General features: G+C 41.8%; 1 protein-coding gene across 1 annotated transcript in view; it reads right to left on the bottom strand.

Annotated features, from left to right (window-relative positions):
- The window catches only part of ENTREP2 (endosomal transmembrane epsin interactor 2), a 1,090,200-nt gene that overhangs the window by 110,611 nt on the left and 961,409 nt on the right, over positions 1 to 18,180 (bottom strand). Inside the window, exon 7 of the mRNA XM_073618861.1 lies at positions 17,509 to 17,644. Within this exon, the coding sequence (XP_073474962.1) occupies positions 17,509 to 17,644 (136 nt within the window). The remainder of the gene's footprint in view (positions 1 to 17,508; positions 17,645 to 18,180) is intronic.

The raw sequence follows: 18,180 nt of genomic DNA, 5'->3' as shown, positions 1-18,180 counted from the left end.
CAAACAGTTATACATAGGCAGATACATTCCTTAGCTAGATATAATTTTATTCTTAAAATGAATGTGTGATTGCCATACAGGGCAAAGCAGCAAGTTTGTTTAATGACCCCTTCCTAAGCAGAACATACTCACATTTCCTTTAATCCAATGCTGATCTGTTCAGCCCATAGAAAAAAAAATACCCCATTCTTATGGGTATAGAGGAGCATATGACTCAACCCCCTTCCTTTCATGTGATAGTGCTGGTGCTTAGTGATTGGACGGGCATTTTCATATTAGGGCACTGAGAATGTTTTTAGTCCTGTGTAAGCTCCAACTAGAGTGACTCATGCAATGTTCCTTTCCTTACTCCTGCTGAGGGTATAGTGAAAAAAAGTATTGTGGCTGGGGAGGAGGGAAATTAAAGTGAATCTGTAATACTGCCCTGCAAAAAAAGCACTGGTCTGGATTAAAGTAAATTTCAGATTTGAGCTTTTACAAAATAATAAACATTATAGTTGTTTATGCAGCACTAACAATGGTTAGAAAAAAATGCACACGTGGCAACAAGTTGCTAAGAAAAATCTGCAAGCACCCACTCAATTGAAGTGACTCCATCCACTACAAACTTTAAGGCTGGGTTCACACTATTGCGAATTGGATGCGGTTTGGATGCATCCAATTCGCATAGCAGGAGATTGTGACCGGCTCTCTATAGAGCCAGTTCACACATTTCTGCAGCGGCTCCAGTGCCTATTTTGGTCTAAATTTGGGCTGAAATCGGACCTGAAATGGTGAATAGAGACGCCCACAGACTCCTGCTGTGAGCCACTGCGTTCTCCAGTGTGAACTCAGCCTAAAGCTCAACTTCAGAAAAACTAGACTCTAAGTAGTTTGTTTGGATCAAGCTGGCCCAAACAAACTATTTTCTTTACTAACCAATGCAGTGGCTATCAGCGCTGTATAAACTGTATTTAGTATCAGCTACATACAGTATACAACCCTATATTCTGGCAGAGGTACAGAGGCTTCCTGCCCTGTCCCTGGCACATAATTGAGTTGGGCTGAGCACTTCACAAGAAGCCTTTTATTTTAATGAATTAAAACAAGGCTTCCTCTGATTGATTGAGGTGGAGATCATAACTTCATCTGCCTGCTTCTCCACCTCAGCTAATCGAAGAAAACCTTGTACTCATTCATAAATATATAGGGCTTCCTATGAATGGTTGGGGAAACCTTTGGCCCAACTCGATTCTGTTCTGGGAATGGAATGGAAGTCTCTGTACCAATGCCAGAACCAGTGGCAGCTGGCTGGTTCTTCTTTTGAGGGGGCGTCAAACAAAGACCATCCCCCCTGTGGCCTGTCATGGCACTGAAACACCCCCCCAGGCGGTCCAGCACTTACCCGCAGTTCCCTCCACCTCTCCTGGAGTATGGGCAGTGGCTGCGGTGGCTCTGGTGTCCGCTCCTCCAGAGGCTTTCTCTGCCGTGTGTCTCCTCTTCTGCCAAAGCGCTAGGCATCCAATAGGATTGCCTGACGCTTTGGCCTCCTGATTGGCGGGGAGGAACTTTAGTGTGAAAATAGCGAAAATTAATCCGCTATGGTCACACAACTGGGTGGCCTCAGAGCACAATAATCTGCCCTCTGAAGCCACCCTTTTTGTAGCCTCTGGCTCTAAACAGGTACTTCAAAAAACACCCACCCCCCCCCATTGGAACTCATGGTCCAGCACCACTGATATGTAGATCAGGGGGCTGGACGCATGGATAGGGGAGGAGGCGCCTGTGCGCCCTCTATGGATGGGCCGCCGCTGGCAGGAACACAGCGCTGTATATTGTATGTAGCTGATGCATATACAGTTTATATAGCGCTGACAGCCACTGTATCAGTTACCAAAGGAAATAATTATTTGGGTAAGCTTGGTCCAAACAAACTATTTTATGTCATAGTATTCCTGGATTAAGGCAGCCCATACATCAACCTTTTTTTTTTTTTTTTTTTATCTAACCAATGTTTTGAAAAAAATACAAAAATAAAATTTCTCCCATCCACACATTCAAGGTGGATGGGGGAATCACTCTCGCTGTGCTATTGTGTTCTGACCGCAGGGAGATTTCCTCATGATCAGAACACAATTATCGGTGCTGCTGGATCAGCAGTACTGATCGATTGGGAAAAACACAACAGCCTGGTTGTACTGAAGTCACTCAGTAGATCAACTTCTATGAACCAGGTTGTCCATACATGGATCAAAATTCATCTGTTTCAGCCGGGACTGGCTGAATTTTGCTCCATGTACTGTATGGCAGGTTTTACAATTTAACCACTTCGCCCTAACTTTGAAGAGGGATATCTTTGTTATGGCAGCAGCTGGCTGGTAACAAAGGTATTCTCTTCTTCGGCGGGCAGTCTGGTTTCTGATAATAGTGGTCTCTGTGGTGGATTCACGGCAAGATCACTTTTATCGGCGGCGGGAGAGGGGCCCGCCCCCCCGCCGCGCTCCGGTACCCTCCACAGCTTACCGGATGCTTGTCTCCTATGGAGTTGAGTGAGGGGAAGATGGCCCCCACTCATCTCCATACCAATGGAGGGCGGAAGCGACGTCAAAACGTCACTTCCGCCCATAGCTCTTAAACGGCCTTTTGTATTTTTTTTCAAATGACAACATTTTTTTTTATTTCCATTTTTTTTTATTGCATTTTAGTGTAAATATGAGATCTGAGGTCTTTTTGAACCCAGATCTCATATTTAAGAGGACCTGTCATGATTTTTTTCTATTACAAGGGATGTTTACATTCCTTGTAATAGAAATAAAAGTGACACATTTTTTTTTTTTAAAGAACAGTGCAAAAATAAAAAAAATAAAAGGTAAAATAAATAAGAAAATTTTTTTTTTTTTTTTTTTTAAACGTGCCCTGTCCCGCCGAGCTTGCGTGCAGAAGTGAACGCATAAGTGAGTAGTGCCCGCATATGAAAATGGTGTTCAAACCACACATGTGAGGTGTCACCACGATCGGTAGAGTGAGAGCAATAATTCTAGCCCTAGACCTCCTCTATAACTCAAAACATGCAACCTGTAGAATTTTTTAAACGTCGCCCATGTAGATTTTTAAGGGTAAAAGTTTGTCGCCATTCCACGAGCGGGCGCAATTTTGAAGCGTGACATGTTGGGTATCAATTTACTTGGCGTAACATTATCTTTATTATCACAATATAAAAAAATTGAGCTAACTTTACTTTTGTCTTTTTTTTTTTTATTCAAAAAAGTGTATTTTTTCAAAAAAAAGTGTGCTTGTAAGACCGCTGTGCAAATACGGTGTGACAGAAAGTATTGGAACACTGCCATTTTATTCTCTAGGGTGTTAGAAAAAAAAATGTATAATGTTTGGGTGTTCTAAGTAAATTTCTAGGAAAAAAAATGTTTTAACTTGTAAACAACAAATCTCTGAAAGAGGCTCGTTCATTAAGTGGTTAAAATTGTCCTTAGCACTACATAATCTGGGAAAAAAATTGAAAGTTAAGTTCTACTGAGATGAGAACACAAATCTTCGTGTGCTTTATTGTAATGTGTGAAATATAAATGTATGACATATGCTCTCTCTGGGGATGCTAGAGACAATTAACTTCGTAATATGTCACATTCTGGATAAAGCATAAGGATTTGCACACTACCATCATAAATCAGACAGTGTCCCCATATTTGCAGATACTGTAGCATACACGCATTTATAAACTCTCTCTAGAGAGAAAGGCAGAAAGAGGATTGGGCATCAAAGACGTCTTTATTATATGTTTCCTCTTCACTAGGCAATATGACAGGGACTGTTACGGCCTTAGCTGATTTCTCTTTAAGATACCAATTTACTCCATATTGCAGTTTTACCACTTCTTTTGGCCAGGTTTGAACAGGAAGATAATATGAAAGTAAAACAAATAGGATGACAGTAGAGCAGGACTGTCCACTAAATAAAATATATAGTGCAGATAACTTTGAACTATATAGAGTTAAACCCTCAGCGTTTTTTTTCCCCAGTAAACCATTTGTTAAAATTCTTATCCAAGCACTTGCAGTTACCAACTATCATTGCTGCTGGACTTCCTTACTTGCCTAAACTTCTAGTTTTCACAGGATGGAGTTAGAGGGGAACTCAACTGTATCTAAGCACCATACACTAAAAACGCCATTTAATTAGTTTTTAATATTCAAAGCAAATTTACCCATCCATCCATGCCTGGATGCTTTATTTTGTTGAGAAATCACTTTGCCACCCCCCCCTAGCATTTCTAACCCTGGCCAACTTGAATACGGGAATACGGGCATTTACTTCCTGCAATCCATCTGCCCTTAGCTGGGGAATGCAGGCAGGAGGGTATGCTTAGCTAAGAAAACCTCTCCTTCTCTCCTCCAGATGAAAGAAAAAAAATGCTCATAAGGACTCCTGGGATATATGACATAATTTTTGCATAGGCCAGAAATCAGGAAGCAACTGGAGAAATGTAAAAAACAAAAAAACCTTCAGAATAAGTAAATATAATATACTTTCCAATCTATTTACTAAGACTAGTAGCATAAAGATAAAAATAGTTAATGTTGATTGAGAGACTGAAGTTCCGCTTTAACAGTGGACAGTTCAGTCTACAGTGAGTCTGTTAGCTTGGAGTAGGTAGGGGGGAGAAGGAAGGAACAAGGGAGGGCTTTTCCATCCTAGGCTACCGGGCGGTGTGATTCTATTGATGCATATAGTATAGGAAGACACACCACCAGTCCCTGCATAAGTGGCTCTATAGGATGCAGGAAGATAAAGGAGCCATCCTGAAATGGGATTCCTGGGGTAGTCTTTATGGCACGAGAATCAACTGGAACATAGGAAAGGATCAAAAGGTGAAGAATTTGCAGCTAAAGAAGCTGTATACTTAGTCAGTGCCAAAGTCAGCTGCCAAAAGCATTTTAAAAAAATGAAGGTTTAATATCATTTTAGGGTAATCTGATACTGCTATAGACAGAAATCGAATATACTAATTATATACTTCTATACTAAAAAAAATGAATAAACTAGGGAGTACCAGACTTTACACAGTCTGATTTCATCATTAGTGTGAATAATAAAGTCATTGTTATTTAAGCATTAGGTCAGCAAAAAAGGAGGTTTTAAAGCAATTGCTAAAAGCTAAAGTTCAAAATGTAAGGCTTTTTTCCAGATCATTTCTTGTTAAGGCTTCACATGGAGAATGAAGGTAAGGGCTGGACCATAGGCATGCACAGAGGGTTTGCTGGGTGTGCCTGGGCACACCATAATCCCCCCCCCCCCCCATGTGCTTGCTTCACAACTGCCTTTGGCTTGGGCGGAACCATCCTGAGATGTGAATTAAATCCCGGTGTCTCGCCAAGGCTGAATCCCAGAGGAAACTGCACCCCATCAGTTTGAAAGCACCTTACTGGGGGGAGGGAAGACCAAATACATATTTTATACAGGAAGGCTTTTTTTTTATTTAATCACATCCCTTTAAGCCCCTTCCACTGTAAATGCAATTTGGCCACACCAACCATTAGCCATGGCTTTGGTATTTGAGCTTTGGGGTGCACACCCTAATGCAATAGGCTGCAAACACCTATGTAAGGGACACATGCTGAAGTTGGTATAAACCTCTTCAAACTCAGGTTTTAACCACTTCAGCCCCCGGAAGGTTTTATCCCATTAATGACCAGAGCATTTTTTGCGATACGGCACTGCATCTCTTTAACTGACAATTACGTGGTCCTGCAACGTGGTACCCAAACGAAATTGACGTCCTTTTTCACCACAAATAGAGCTTTCTTTTGGTGGTATTTGATCACCTCTGTGGTTTTTATTTTTTGCGCTATAAACAAAAAAAAAGAGACAATTTTGAAAAAAACAATATTTTTTAGTTTTTGCTATAATTAATATCCAAATTGCTAAGGCTCTTAAAGGAGCCGATGTACCTGTATGTCATTTTGCGCAGGAGAGGCAATTTGCCGACATATATGTACGTGAGCCGGTCGGGAAGCAGTTTAGCATATTCAAGTAAGAGAATAAATTGTGAAAGGGATGGCTGCTCTCAGTGCAGGGACAAGGTCATCCGGTGCCCAGGGCAAAGATGGCAAACTGCGCCCCCCCACCATTTGTAAAGAAGGAGTGACTTATAGTGGGACTGTGATAGTGGTGACTAACTGCCACTGACATCACCAGTGACACTAATGCCGCGTACACACAATCGGACTTTACGGCATACTTTGCCCGGCTGACTTTTCAACGGACTTTCCGACGGACTTTCCGAATGAACGGACTTGCCTACACACGATCAACCAAAGTCCGACGGATTTGTACGTGATGACGTATGACCGGACTAAAACAAGGAAGTACATAGCCAGTAGCCAATAGCTGCCCTAGCGTCGGTTTTTGTCCGTCGGACTAGCATACAGACGAGAGGACTTTTCGACCAGACTCGAGTCCGTCGGATAGATTTGAAACATGTTTCAAATCTAAGTCCGTCAAACTTTTGAGAAAAAAAAGTCCGCTGGAGCCCACACACAATCAAATTGTCCGACGAAATCGGGTACGCCGGACCAAATATGCCGTAAAGTCCGATTGTGTGTACGCGGCATAAGGCTCAGTTCACACCTAGGAGTTCCGGATCGCGGGCGGAATCGCTGTAATTCTGCCCGCAATTCCCAAATCGCCGCACAGACTTGCGATCCCATGACTTTCAAAAGAACCCCGATCGTGGTGTGATTTTGTGGCAATTGTCCCTGGACAAATCGCGCCAAAATTACAGGACGCCTGTTCCCCAAAAGAACGCCTAGGTCCTGAATGTAGCCTTATACACTAAACAGTGCTAATAATATGCACCAACACTGTACTAATGACAATAGCTGAGAAAGGGTTAATATCTAGGGCACCCAAGGGCTTAATTGTGTGCCTAACAATGTGTAATGTGTGTACTGTGTACTGATTTTTACCATAGACTGATTTGTTTATTTTCCCTGCTTTGAAAACAAACATTCCCTCTGTACAGAACCCTGTGTTGATTGTCAACACAGGGCTCTGGGCTGTGATTGGACATAGCCAGTCAATAGGTCCCAGCCATGAATCATTGACCGGGTTCTGCTGACAGAGTCCCACTGTGTAAAAATCACATGGGAGTAGGCAGGCGGGGGCATGCACCCAAAACCCTAAGCCTAGGTTCACACTGTAGCGATGTGAGAACTAGTGTGATTCCAGCGCCGGTTCCCGCATTTCTCCCGCAGGCAGTTCACACTGCCCTCTGTGAACCACTGCGGGTGTCAATACAATGTCAATGACACCCCCAGATCCGTTCGCAGATCGCAGTGTGAACTGTGGATTCTGACAGGAATCGGATCGCATGGGTGAGAACACCCATGCGATCCGATTCCGGTGCGGGAAAAAAAAGTCCCTGTACCTTTTCTGTGCGAATCCAATGCGAGTTCAGCCATACAACTGTATGGCTGAACTCTCATTGCACAGACATCGCATGTGATCGGCACTGCAGTGCAGGTGCGAATCACATGCAATGTCTGTGTTTGCTACAGTGTGACCCTAGGCCAAAACAGACAGTGATGTATGGGTACATTGTGGTGCTTGTAGCTGCCATCCCATCGCAGTATATGTACTGCCATGGGTTGGCAAGTGGTTAATTACCAATGGTATTTGTAATATGAAGCATGAAGGGGTTAATGTGTATTGTCACTGATGCATTAGTGACAAGTGGCAGTTAATTAACCCCCTTGGGCTGCATTAGAGGTGTCAGTGTTAATTAACCCCTTCATGCTGCAGCCCCCCCAAAAAAGGAGTTAACGAATTCATCTGCAAATGGCTTACTATTGCCTGGTTTCTCATCCTACTCTAGATCACACTCGCAGCTCTGGTGTTCCATCAGATTAGGTGACCCATCAGATTTTGAAAAGGAAATGACGTTCCGTCACCGTCATCTTGCTACACCCCACACTCAGCACTCTATGCTCCTCTCCACTCCCGCCTCCCAGCCGGCCTCTCAGTGATGTCACCCCGGGACGGGACTAGGAAACGCTTGTCGGGCAGAGATTGCTCCGCCTGACAGGGAAGTGAACTATAGGGCTTGTTTTAGGCGTGTGCCTGGTGCAGGAGTGCACTCGGCACATTGTTGCATCTGACCAGCTGTGCTGTATTCTAGCACAGCCTGTCTGTACAGTCCAGGCACCACCGGCACTTCACCTGCGCCCCCCTTCCTCTAGTAAATTGTCCCCCCCAGGGCATCTGCCCCTTCCGCCCCCTGCCTTGTACCGGCCCTGGCTGCTCTTCACCATTTTATAGTACTGTAATGTCACTGAGTCTTTCATCTTCCCTGTAAATGACTCTATCACAGTGCACCAATTCCTTTATTACTTTTATCATTGCGTCATAATATAAATAATAACTTTTATAGTTAATCATAGAAAATGATGAGGCAATAGTTTCTAGGATTTATTAACGAAAAACAAAAGCATTTCAACTGACAAATTCCATTTCACACAAATAAAACAAATGTTTAAATATAAAACACCAATTTTTTTGTTCCAGATTTTCTGCATAATCTCGCTTAATTTTTTTTTTTCCGTCCTGTATACGATTTATATATTTTTTTAATAAAATGTAATGTACTCCATATTTCGCTACCCCAAACCTTTCACTTGGCATGTAAAAATCTGACAGTTTTTTGCAATAATTGAAACAGAGGTAAATTTACATGTTGTTACTCATATGCCCCATACACACGATCAGATTTTACGAAAACAAATGTTGGATGTGAGCTTGTTGGCTGAAAGTCCGATCGTGTGTATGTTCGAACATTTGTTGTCGGACTTTCCGCCAAGCAGGTTCTCAAAATTTCTGCCAACAAAACTTTGTTGTCAGACTTTCCGATCGCGTGTACACAAGTCCGTCGCGCAAAAGTTCACGCATGCTCGGAATCAAGTACGAGCCGGAATCGCTCGGTCTTGTAAAATTAGCATTCGTAATGGAGATATCACGTACGTCTTGTACATCACTACGTTCGTAATTGTTGGCCAAGATTTGTGTGACCGTGTGTATGCAAGACAAGTTGGAGCCAACATCCTTCGAAGAAAAAATACACGATATTGTTGTTGGAAAGTCCGATCGTGAGGCATTACACTTCAAAAAACAGTATAGAAAGTGATTTTACTGTGTATATGCCATGCCAGAGGTTATGGTAGTATAATGTACCCTGAGGACATTACATTCTTCTATTATTGGTAAAATTATTATTAATAAGAACAGGAAGCCCAGATTGAGATCTCTAGTGTGCTTGTACTATGTTTGAACATTTGGAGCCAGCAGATGAATTGAGTGGTTACACGCTTCTCTAGCTTGGTCAGAATGGCAGAGACTTACTAAAACTGGTGCACCCAGAATCTGGTGTGGGTGTGCATAGTAACCAACTTACTATGTAACTTCTAGGTTTTATTGTCAAGTTAAATAGTAAGTAGTAATACGTGTTTGAAACAAGTAAACTTTTTTTCTCTATGTCAGAAAATATTCAGCTTGATGGAAATCTCTTTAGTTCAAGGCTAGGATTAAGCAGAGAGATTTGAGCTAAACCTCAGTTTCACTCAGTAAACTGCTTAATTAAAAATTGCTTTAAATTAACAATTCATTCTTTTGCTTCTTTTTATGTATTTGATTGTTATTTTTGTATTAATGCTTTGTTGTTTTTTTTTATTTAAAAAAAAAAAACAATAAATACACTAATGAAGCTATTTTTTGGCACAAAAACAGGTTCAATTAAAGCATATTTAAACTCAAAATAAAAAATGTAATATATCGCAGCTTACTGGTATTTGTGGCTGCATTTTTTTCAACTGGAGATCCTGTGAATACACTTCTGTTCTAGGGTGACAACGTTCACTCCACTGTATCTATGGAGGAGCAGCATTGTCATTTTAAGCTGCTCTCCTAATCTGGACTACAAACATGTCTTTGTCTCTTCCTTCCCTCATACATGAAGAGGGGTATTTTTAGCATACAGAAGATAGCTTGGACAAATATCGTTTGAGGTTTCAGCTCAATTCAAAGGAATTCACAAGGACACTGCTTTTCTAGCAAAATCAACAGTTATTTTCTGAAAATGAAAACAAAACGAAAGCAGCTACCACATATATAGACTGACAAACCTCAAGGCATTACTTTTTTGTCCTTGGGTTTACTTTTCCTTTAACCCCTTTAGAACTGCGTAACACATATGTGTGGCAGAAAAAAATTGGGCTTTAACACCCTCATGTCGCACATATGTGTGTCGCTGGGTGGCTGGTGTTTCTGTGCTCCCAGCACAGAGACCCAGCTCTTGGTCCCTGCTAATGAGGGGTAGCCAGTGGGACCGGCTCCCTATCATGTGACCACTGTGACATTTAGTCACAGTGATCATGTGATTATGAGCTGGTCCCGCCCCCTGGTGTTCAGAACTTTTTAAAAGGACATGGAGTGAGCGGGAAGGGGTAAAAGGCCTTTGTATCATCACAACCCCCCCCAAAAAAAAAACACCTTTTGCATGTTGCCAAAATTGCATTTTTGCAAAACTTCCTGTCTTTGTTCAAAATTGTGGGAAACTTTAAACTCTCGGTTTCATATGCTCCTAGCTTCAACATGTATGCGAATAAACAAATGTTAAGAGAGTTTTTTTTAGCGGATGCAAAACATTCTGTGATTGATTTTCATACATGCATACTGCACATTCGTTCTTTCACTGTTTCCAATAAAAGTTAGAATTGCCGGTGTATACAAAGCCTTAAGTCACTACGTAGAAATTTCCTCCCTTATTAAAATAAAACAACAAATATACAAATATATGTCTGCAAATACAATTAAGATCTGTTACTGGAACATGCAGGTCTATATGAGGTGCCAGGGACAAAGCTATTGACAAAGAAAGTGGTGCATTGGGAGAAGATATCTTCCAACACACAGCTGACTTCCTGACCGATAACCCATCAAAGAAAATGTATTTAGCAGTTTACTACCTGTGTTTCTTTATATTCACTGCTAAAATACAAAAAATGGCTACACAGAAAAGTTAGATACATTACAAATGTTCCATTTTTGTTCATGTGTGGGAACTTTACATGCACAGTTGTGAAAGTTATTAGTAAATCCTTCATACGAGGAATGCAATTTAATTTATAGTTGTCTTTTAAAAGAAATGTGAAAGCATGCTTGCCATAAATTTGAATATTCTTCTGCAAAAAAATTACTCAGTTTGCAAACATAAAACAACTGTTCTTTTTTTTCTGACTGATATCAAATATTTAGTAAAATTTCCCAGTCAATCTTGGTTAAAAATTAGAACTTGTGTTAGGTTTTTAATTATTTCAATGATTGTATTAATGAGATTTTTTCTAACTCTTATTCCCTTTAATACCAGGACAAGGAAAGAGGGGTAGGTGTCGCTGGGACAATAAAATCTGCCAAATGGTCTAATTTTGTCCAATATCAAGTACATTAAATTCATTTACTAACAGAGCAGAGACTGTTCACTTAGAAAAAAAAATCAGTTTGCAAAGTGAATATCAGTAAATAAGGTGAAAATGTATTCATTTTAAATACCCAATCATGGGCTAGCTGGTAGGGATGAGCCGAACCCCCCCCCCCCCCAGTTCGGTTCACACCAGAACTTGCGAACAGACAAAAAATTAGTGCGAACATGCAAACACCGTTAACCACTTAAGGACCTCCTCACGCCGATGTACATCGGCAAGGTGGCACGGGCAGGCAGAATCACGTATATGTACGTGATCTGAATCCCGTGGGCGGGGGGTCCGATCAGACTCCCCCCCGGTGCCCGAGGCGGTCCCCTTTTGTCCAGCGGCGATTGGAGATGAGGGGGAGACCATCCGTTCGTGGCCCCCCCCTCGCGATCGCCGCCGGCCAATCAGATCATTCCTATGCTGCTGTATGCTAAACAGCAGCAAAGGAAATGATGTCATCTCTCCTCAGCTCGGTATTTTCCATTCCGGCGCCAAGGAGAGAAGACTGCAATGTGAGTGAAAACACACACACACTCAGTAGAACATGCCAGGCATACAAAACACCCCCCTTTACCCCCCCGATCCCCCCCCGATCACCCCCTAATCACCCCTCCCCCCTGTCACACTGACACCAAGCTGTTTTTTTTTCTGATTACTGCATGGTGTCAGTTTGTGACAGTTAGTGTGGTAGGACAGTCACTGTTAGCCCCCTTTAGGTCTAGGGTACCCCACTAACCCCCCCTAATAAAGTTTTAACCCCTTGATCACCCCCCGTCGCCAGTGTGGCTAAGCGATCATTTTTCTGATCGCTGTATTAGTGTCACTGGTGACGCTAGTTAGGGAGGTAAATATTTAGGTTCGCTGTCAGTGTTTTATAACGACAGGGACCCCCATATACTACCTAATAAATGTTTTAACCCCTTGATTGCCCCCTAGTTAACCCTTTCACCACTGATCACCGTATAACCGTTACGGGTGACGCTGGTTAGTTAGTTTATTTTTTATAGTGTCAGGGCACCCGCCGTTTATTACCGAATAAAGGTTTAGCCCCCTGATCGCCCGGCGGTGATATGCGTCGCCCCAGGCAGCGTCAGATTAGCGCCAGTACCGCTAACACCCACGCACGCAGCATACGCCTCCCTTAGTGGTATAGTATCTGTACGGATCAATATCTGATCCGATCAGATCTATACTAGCGTCCCCAGCAGTTTAGGGTTCCCAAAAACGCAGTGTTAGCGGGATCAGCCCAGATACCTGCTAGCACCTGCATTTTGCCCCTCCGCCCGGCCCAGCCCAGCCCACCCAAGTGCAGTATCGATCGATCACTGTCACTTACAAAACACTAAACACATAACTGCAGCGTTCGCAGAGTCAGGCCTGATCCCTGCGATCGCTAACAGTTTTTTTGGTAGCGTTTTGGTGAACTGGCAAGCACCAGCCCCAGGCAGCGTCAGGTTAGTGCCAGTACCGCTAACACCCACGCACGCAGCATACGCCTCCCTTAGTGGTATAGTATCTGAATGGATCAATATCGGATCCGATCAGATCTATACTAGCGTCCCCAGCAGTTTAGGGTTCCCAAAAACGCAGTGTTAGCGGGATCAGCCCAGATACCTGCTAGCACCTGCGTTTTGTCCCTCCGCCCGGCCCAGCCCACCTAAGTGCAGTATCGATTGATCACTGTCACTTACAAAACACTAAACGTATAACTGCAGCGTTCGTAGAGTCAGGCCTGATCCCTGCGATCGCTAACAGTTTTTTTGGTAGCGTTTTGGTGAACTGGCAAGCACCAGCGGCCTAGTACACCCCGGTCGTAGTCAAACCAGCACTGCAGTAACATTTGGTGACGTGGCGAGTCCCATAAGTGCAGTTCAAGCTGGTGAGGTGGCTAGCACAAGTAGTGTCCCGCTGCCACCAAGAAGAAGACAAACACAGGCCCGTCGTGCCCATAGTGCCCTTCCTGCTGCATTCACCAATCCTAATTGGGAACCCACCACTTCTGCAGCACCCGTACTTCCCCCATTCACATCCCCAACCAAATGCAGTCCGCTGCATGAGAGGCATTTTCTTTATGTCCTCCCGAGTACCCCTACCCAGCGAACCCCCCAAAAAAGATGTGGTGTATGTAGAAAGCACGGATATAGGCGTGACACCCGCTATTATTGTCCCTCCTGTACTGACAATCCTGGTCTTTGCATTGGTGAATGTTTTGAACGCTACCATTCACTAGTTGAGTATTAGCGTAGGGTACAGCATTGCAGAGACTAGGCACACTTTCACAGGGTCTCCCAAGATGCCATCGCATTTTGAGAGACCCGAACCTGGAACCGGTTACAGTTATAAAAGTTAGTTACAAAAAAAAGTGTAAAAAAAAAATATATATATATATATATATATATAAAATTAAAAAAAATAGTTGTCGTTTTATTGTTCTCTCTCTCTCTATTCTCTCTCTATTGTTCTGCTCTTTTTTACTGTACTCTATTATGCAATGTTTTATTGTTATTATGTTTTATCATGTTTGCTTTTCAGGTATGCAATTTTTTATACTTTACTGTTTACTGTGTTTTATTGTTAACCATTTTTTTGTCTTCAGGTACGCCATTCACAACTTTGAGTGGTTATACCAGAATGATGCCTGCAGGTTTTGGTATCATCTTGGTATCATTCTTTTCAGCCAGCGGTGGGCTTTCATGTAAAAGCAATCCTAGTGGCTAATTAGCCTCTAGACTGCTTTTACAAGCAGTGGGGGGGAATGCCCCCCCCCCACCGTGTTCCGTGTTTCTCTCTGGCTCTCCTGTCTCAACAGGGAACCTGAGAATGCAGCTGGTGATTCAGCCAGCTGACCATAGAGCTGATCAGAGACCAGAGTGGCTCCAAACATCTCTATGGCCTAAGAAACCGGAAGCTAGGAGCATTTCATGACTTAGATTTCGCCGGATGTAAACAGCGCCATTGGGAAATTGGGAAAGCATTTTATCACACCGATCTTGGTGTGGTCAGATGCTTTGAGGGCAGAGGAGAGATCTAGGGTCTAATAGACCCCAATTTTTTCAAAAAAGAGTACCTGTCACTACCTATTGCTATCATAGGTGATATTTACATTCCCTGAGATAACAATAAAAATGATTAAAAAAAAAAAAAATGAAAGGAACAGTTTAAAAATAAGATAAAAAAGAAAAAAAAAAAAAAGAAAAAAAAAAAAAAAGCTCCCCTGTCCCCTCCTGCTCTCGCGCAAAGGCGAACGCAAGCATCAGTCTGGCGTCAAATGTAAACAGCAATTGCACCATGCATGTGAGGTGTCACCGCGAACGTCAGATTGAGGGCAGTAGACCTCCTCTATAAATCTAAAGTGGTAACCTGTAAAGGCTTTTAAAGGCTTTTAAAAATGTATTTAGTTTGTCGCCACTCCACGTTTGTGCGCAATTTTAAAGCATGTCATGTTTGGTATCCATGTACTCGGCCTAAGATCATCTTTTTTATTTCATCAAACATTTGGGCAATATAGTGTGTTTTAGTGCATTAAAATTTAAAAAAGTGTGTTTTTTCCCCAAAAAATGCGTTTGAAAAATCGCTGCGCAAATACTGTGTGAAAAAAAAAATGAAACACCCGCCATTTTAATCTGTAGGGCATTTGCTTTAAAATAATATATAATGTTTGGGGGTTCAAAGTAATTTTCTTGCAAAAAAAATAATTTTTTCATGTAAACAAAAAGTGTCAGAAAGGGCTTTGTCTTCAAGTGGTTAGAAGAGTGGGTGATGTGTGACATAAGCTTCTAAATGTTGTGCATAAAATGCCAGGACAGTTCAAAATCCCCCCAAATGACCCCATTTTGGAAAGTAGACACCCCAAGCTATTTGCTGAGAGTCATGTCGAGTCCATGGAATATTTTATATTGTGACACAAGTTGCGGGAAAGAGACAAATTTTTTTTTGTTTTGCACAAAGTTGTCACTAAATGATATATTGCTCAAACATGCCATGGGAATATGTGAAATTACACCCCAAAATACATTCTGTTGCTTCTCCTGAGTACGGGGATACCTCATGTGTGAGACTTTTTGGGAGCCTAGCCGCGTACGGGACCCGAAAACCAAGCACCGCCTTTAGGCTTTGTAAGGGCGTAAATTTTTTATTTCACTCTTCACTGCCTATCACAGTTTCGGAGGCCATGGAATGCCCAGGTGGCACAAAACCCCCCCAAATGACCCCATTTTGAAAAGTAGACACCCCAAGCTATTTGCTGAGAGGTATAGTGAGTATTTTGCAGACCTCACTTTTTGTCACAAAGTTTTGAAAATTGAAAAAAGAAAAAAAAATGTTTTTTCTTGTCTTTCTTCATTTTCAAAAACAAATGAGAGCTGCAAAATACTCACCATGCCTCTCAGCAAATAGCTTGGGGTGTCTACTTTCCAAAATGGGGTCATTGGGGGGGGGGGGTTGTGCCACCTGGGCATTCCATGGCCTCCGAAACTGTGATAGGCAGTGAAGAGTGAAATCAAAAATTTACACCCTTAGAAATCCTGAAGGCGGTGATTGGTTTTCGGGGCCCCGTATGCGGCTAGGCTCCCAAAAAGTCCCACACATGTGGTATCCCCATACTCAGGAGAAGCAGCTAAATGTATTTTGGGGTGCAATTCCACATATGCCCATGGCCTGTGTGAGCAATATATCATTTAGTGACAACTTTTTGTAAATATTTTTTTTTTTTTTTGTCATTATTCAATCACTTGGGACAAAAAAAATAAATATTCAATGGGTTCAACATGCCTCTCAGCAATTTCCTTGGGGTGTCTACTTTCCAAAATGGGGTCATTTGGGGGGGGGTTGTACTGTCCTGCCATTTTAGCACCTCAAGAAATGACATAGGCAGTCATAAACTAAAAGCTGTGTAAATTTCAGAAAATGTACCCTAGATTGTAGACGCTATAACTTTTGCGCAAACCAATAAATATACGCTTATTGACTTTTTTTTTACCAAAGACATGTGGCCGAATACATTTTGGCCTAAATGTATGACTAAAATTGAGTTTATTGGATTTTTTTTATAAAAAACAGTAGAAAATATAATTTTTTTTCAAAATTTTCGGTCTTTTTCCATTTATAGCGCAAAACATAAAAACGGCAGAGGTGATCAAATACCATCACAAGAAAGCACTATTTGTGGAAAGAAAAGGATGCAAATTTCATTTGGGTACAGCATTGCATGACCGCGCAATTAGCAGTTAAAGCGACGCAGTGCCAAATTGGAAAAAGTCCTCTGGTCCTTAGGCAGCATAATGGTCCGGGGCTGAAGTGGTTAAAGTCTATGGGACACGAACGTGAAAAATTAAAAGTGCTCATTTTAAAGGCTTATATGCAAGTTATTGCCATAAAAAGTGTATGGGACCTGGGTACTGCTGGGTACCGTTTTTTCAGGAGCAGTGATTTTAAGAATGCTTTAAGTGAAACAATTCAAATTAAATTTTCCTTTAAATATCGTTCCTGGGGGGGGGGGGTCCCCTTAATCTGCCTGTAAATTAGTGCATTTTTGCCATGTTTACAAAAGTACCCCAGAAAAAAGACATTTCTAAAAGAAAAATGTAATTTAAAATTGCTCACGGCTGTAATGTATTGCCAGATCCCGGCAATGTACATAAAAAATCAGTTCTGACCAAATTTGATTTGGACAAAACCCAAGCTCATCACTAATGGGACATTAGACTTCAGCTAGAGCTTGCATCTTCTTTACAGGTGAGAAGTCATGGCACTGTCAAAATAATAAACAGTATTTACTGCCTAACTCATTTAATTATGTCTATATCTTCTTATAAAACATCTGTTGCATCCAATAGAAAACATTCATAGAAAAGCAAAGCAAATTTGTCTATGCACACAAAAGGATACTTTACAGGAGGAAAAAAATAGGTAATCCATACTATTTCATGGCCCTGAATGAAAAAGTCATATTTGGGGTATATATAAGGTATTAGTGAACATTGTCTTCATGCCTTACCTGGCTTACAGGAGTTTGGCCAACCACAGCTTCATATGGTGGTGGCAGCTCAGATGGATAGAGAATCCCGGGGCTGTTTATGGACACCTCGTACAAAGTACTGAAAGGAGAGTGCGGAAAGTCCAGATGAAGTCCTCTGAAAAAAGAATGCCCGTCATCACTAGAAGCTATAAATGCCCTTCACAATGGATTCAACTTTAGAACCTCTCTGACTGTATAATCATTGCAAATAAAACAGATTTACCAGTTTGCCTAATTCAGTTTATTTATCACTTTGTGATTACGCCCTTGCTATTTAAATGTACCCAACACATCAGATATTCATTTATCTGAGTGATAAAGAAATTGTGCTGTCCTTAACTAACAAATGGATTTCCATAAATACAAGCTGAATGTGTTTAATTTGCAAGTGATAACACTGACATTCATTGGGTAAACTATTTATATATCAATAATTTAAAAACCAATTGCTGATTTATTTTAAACTCTTCCCGCTTACCTGGGGCTTTAGAGGGCAGCGCACTGATAGACACCAAAGTCTTAAAGTGGTTGTAAAGGCAGAAGGTTTTTTTTTTTAATCTAAATGCATTCTATGCATTCAAATAAAAAACCTAATGTGTGTAGCAGCCCCCCTAACACTTACCTGTGGTCCATCTAGATCCAGCGATGTTG

Source organism: Aquarana catesbeiana, linkage group LG03, assembly GCF_042186555.1.
Source record: "Aquarana catesbeiana isolate 2022-GZ linkage group LG03, ASM4218655v1, whole genome shotgun sequence".
Classification (NCBI taxonomy): Eukaryota; Metazoa; Chordata; class Amphibia; order Anura; family Ranidae; genus Aquarana; species Aquarana catesbeiana.
Note: the sequence above shows the minus strand (reverse complement) of the source record. Positions and strands in the feature narration are given on the sequence as shown.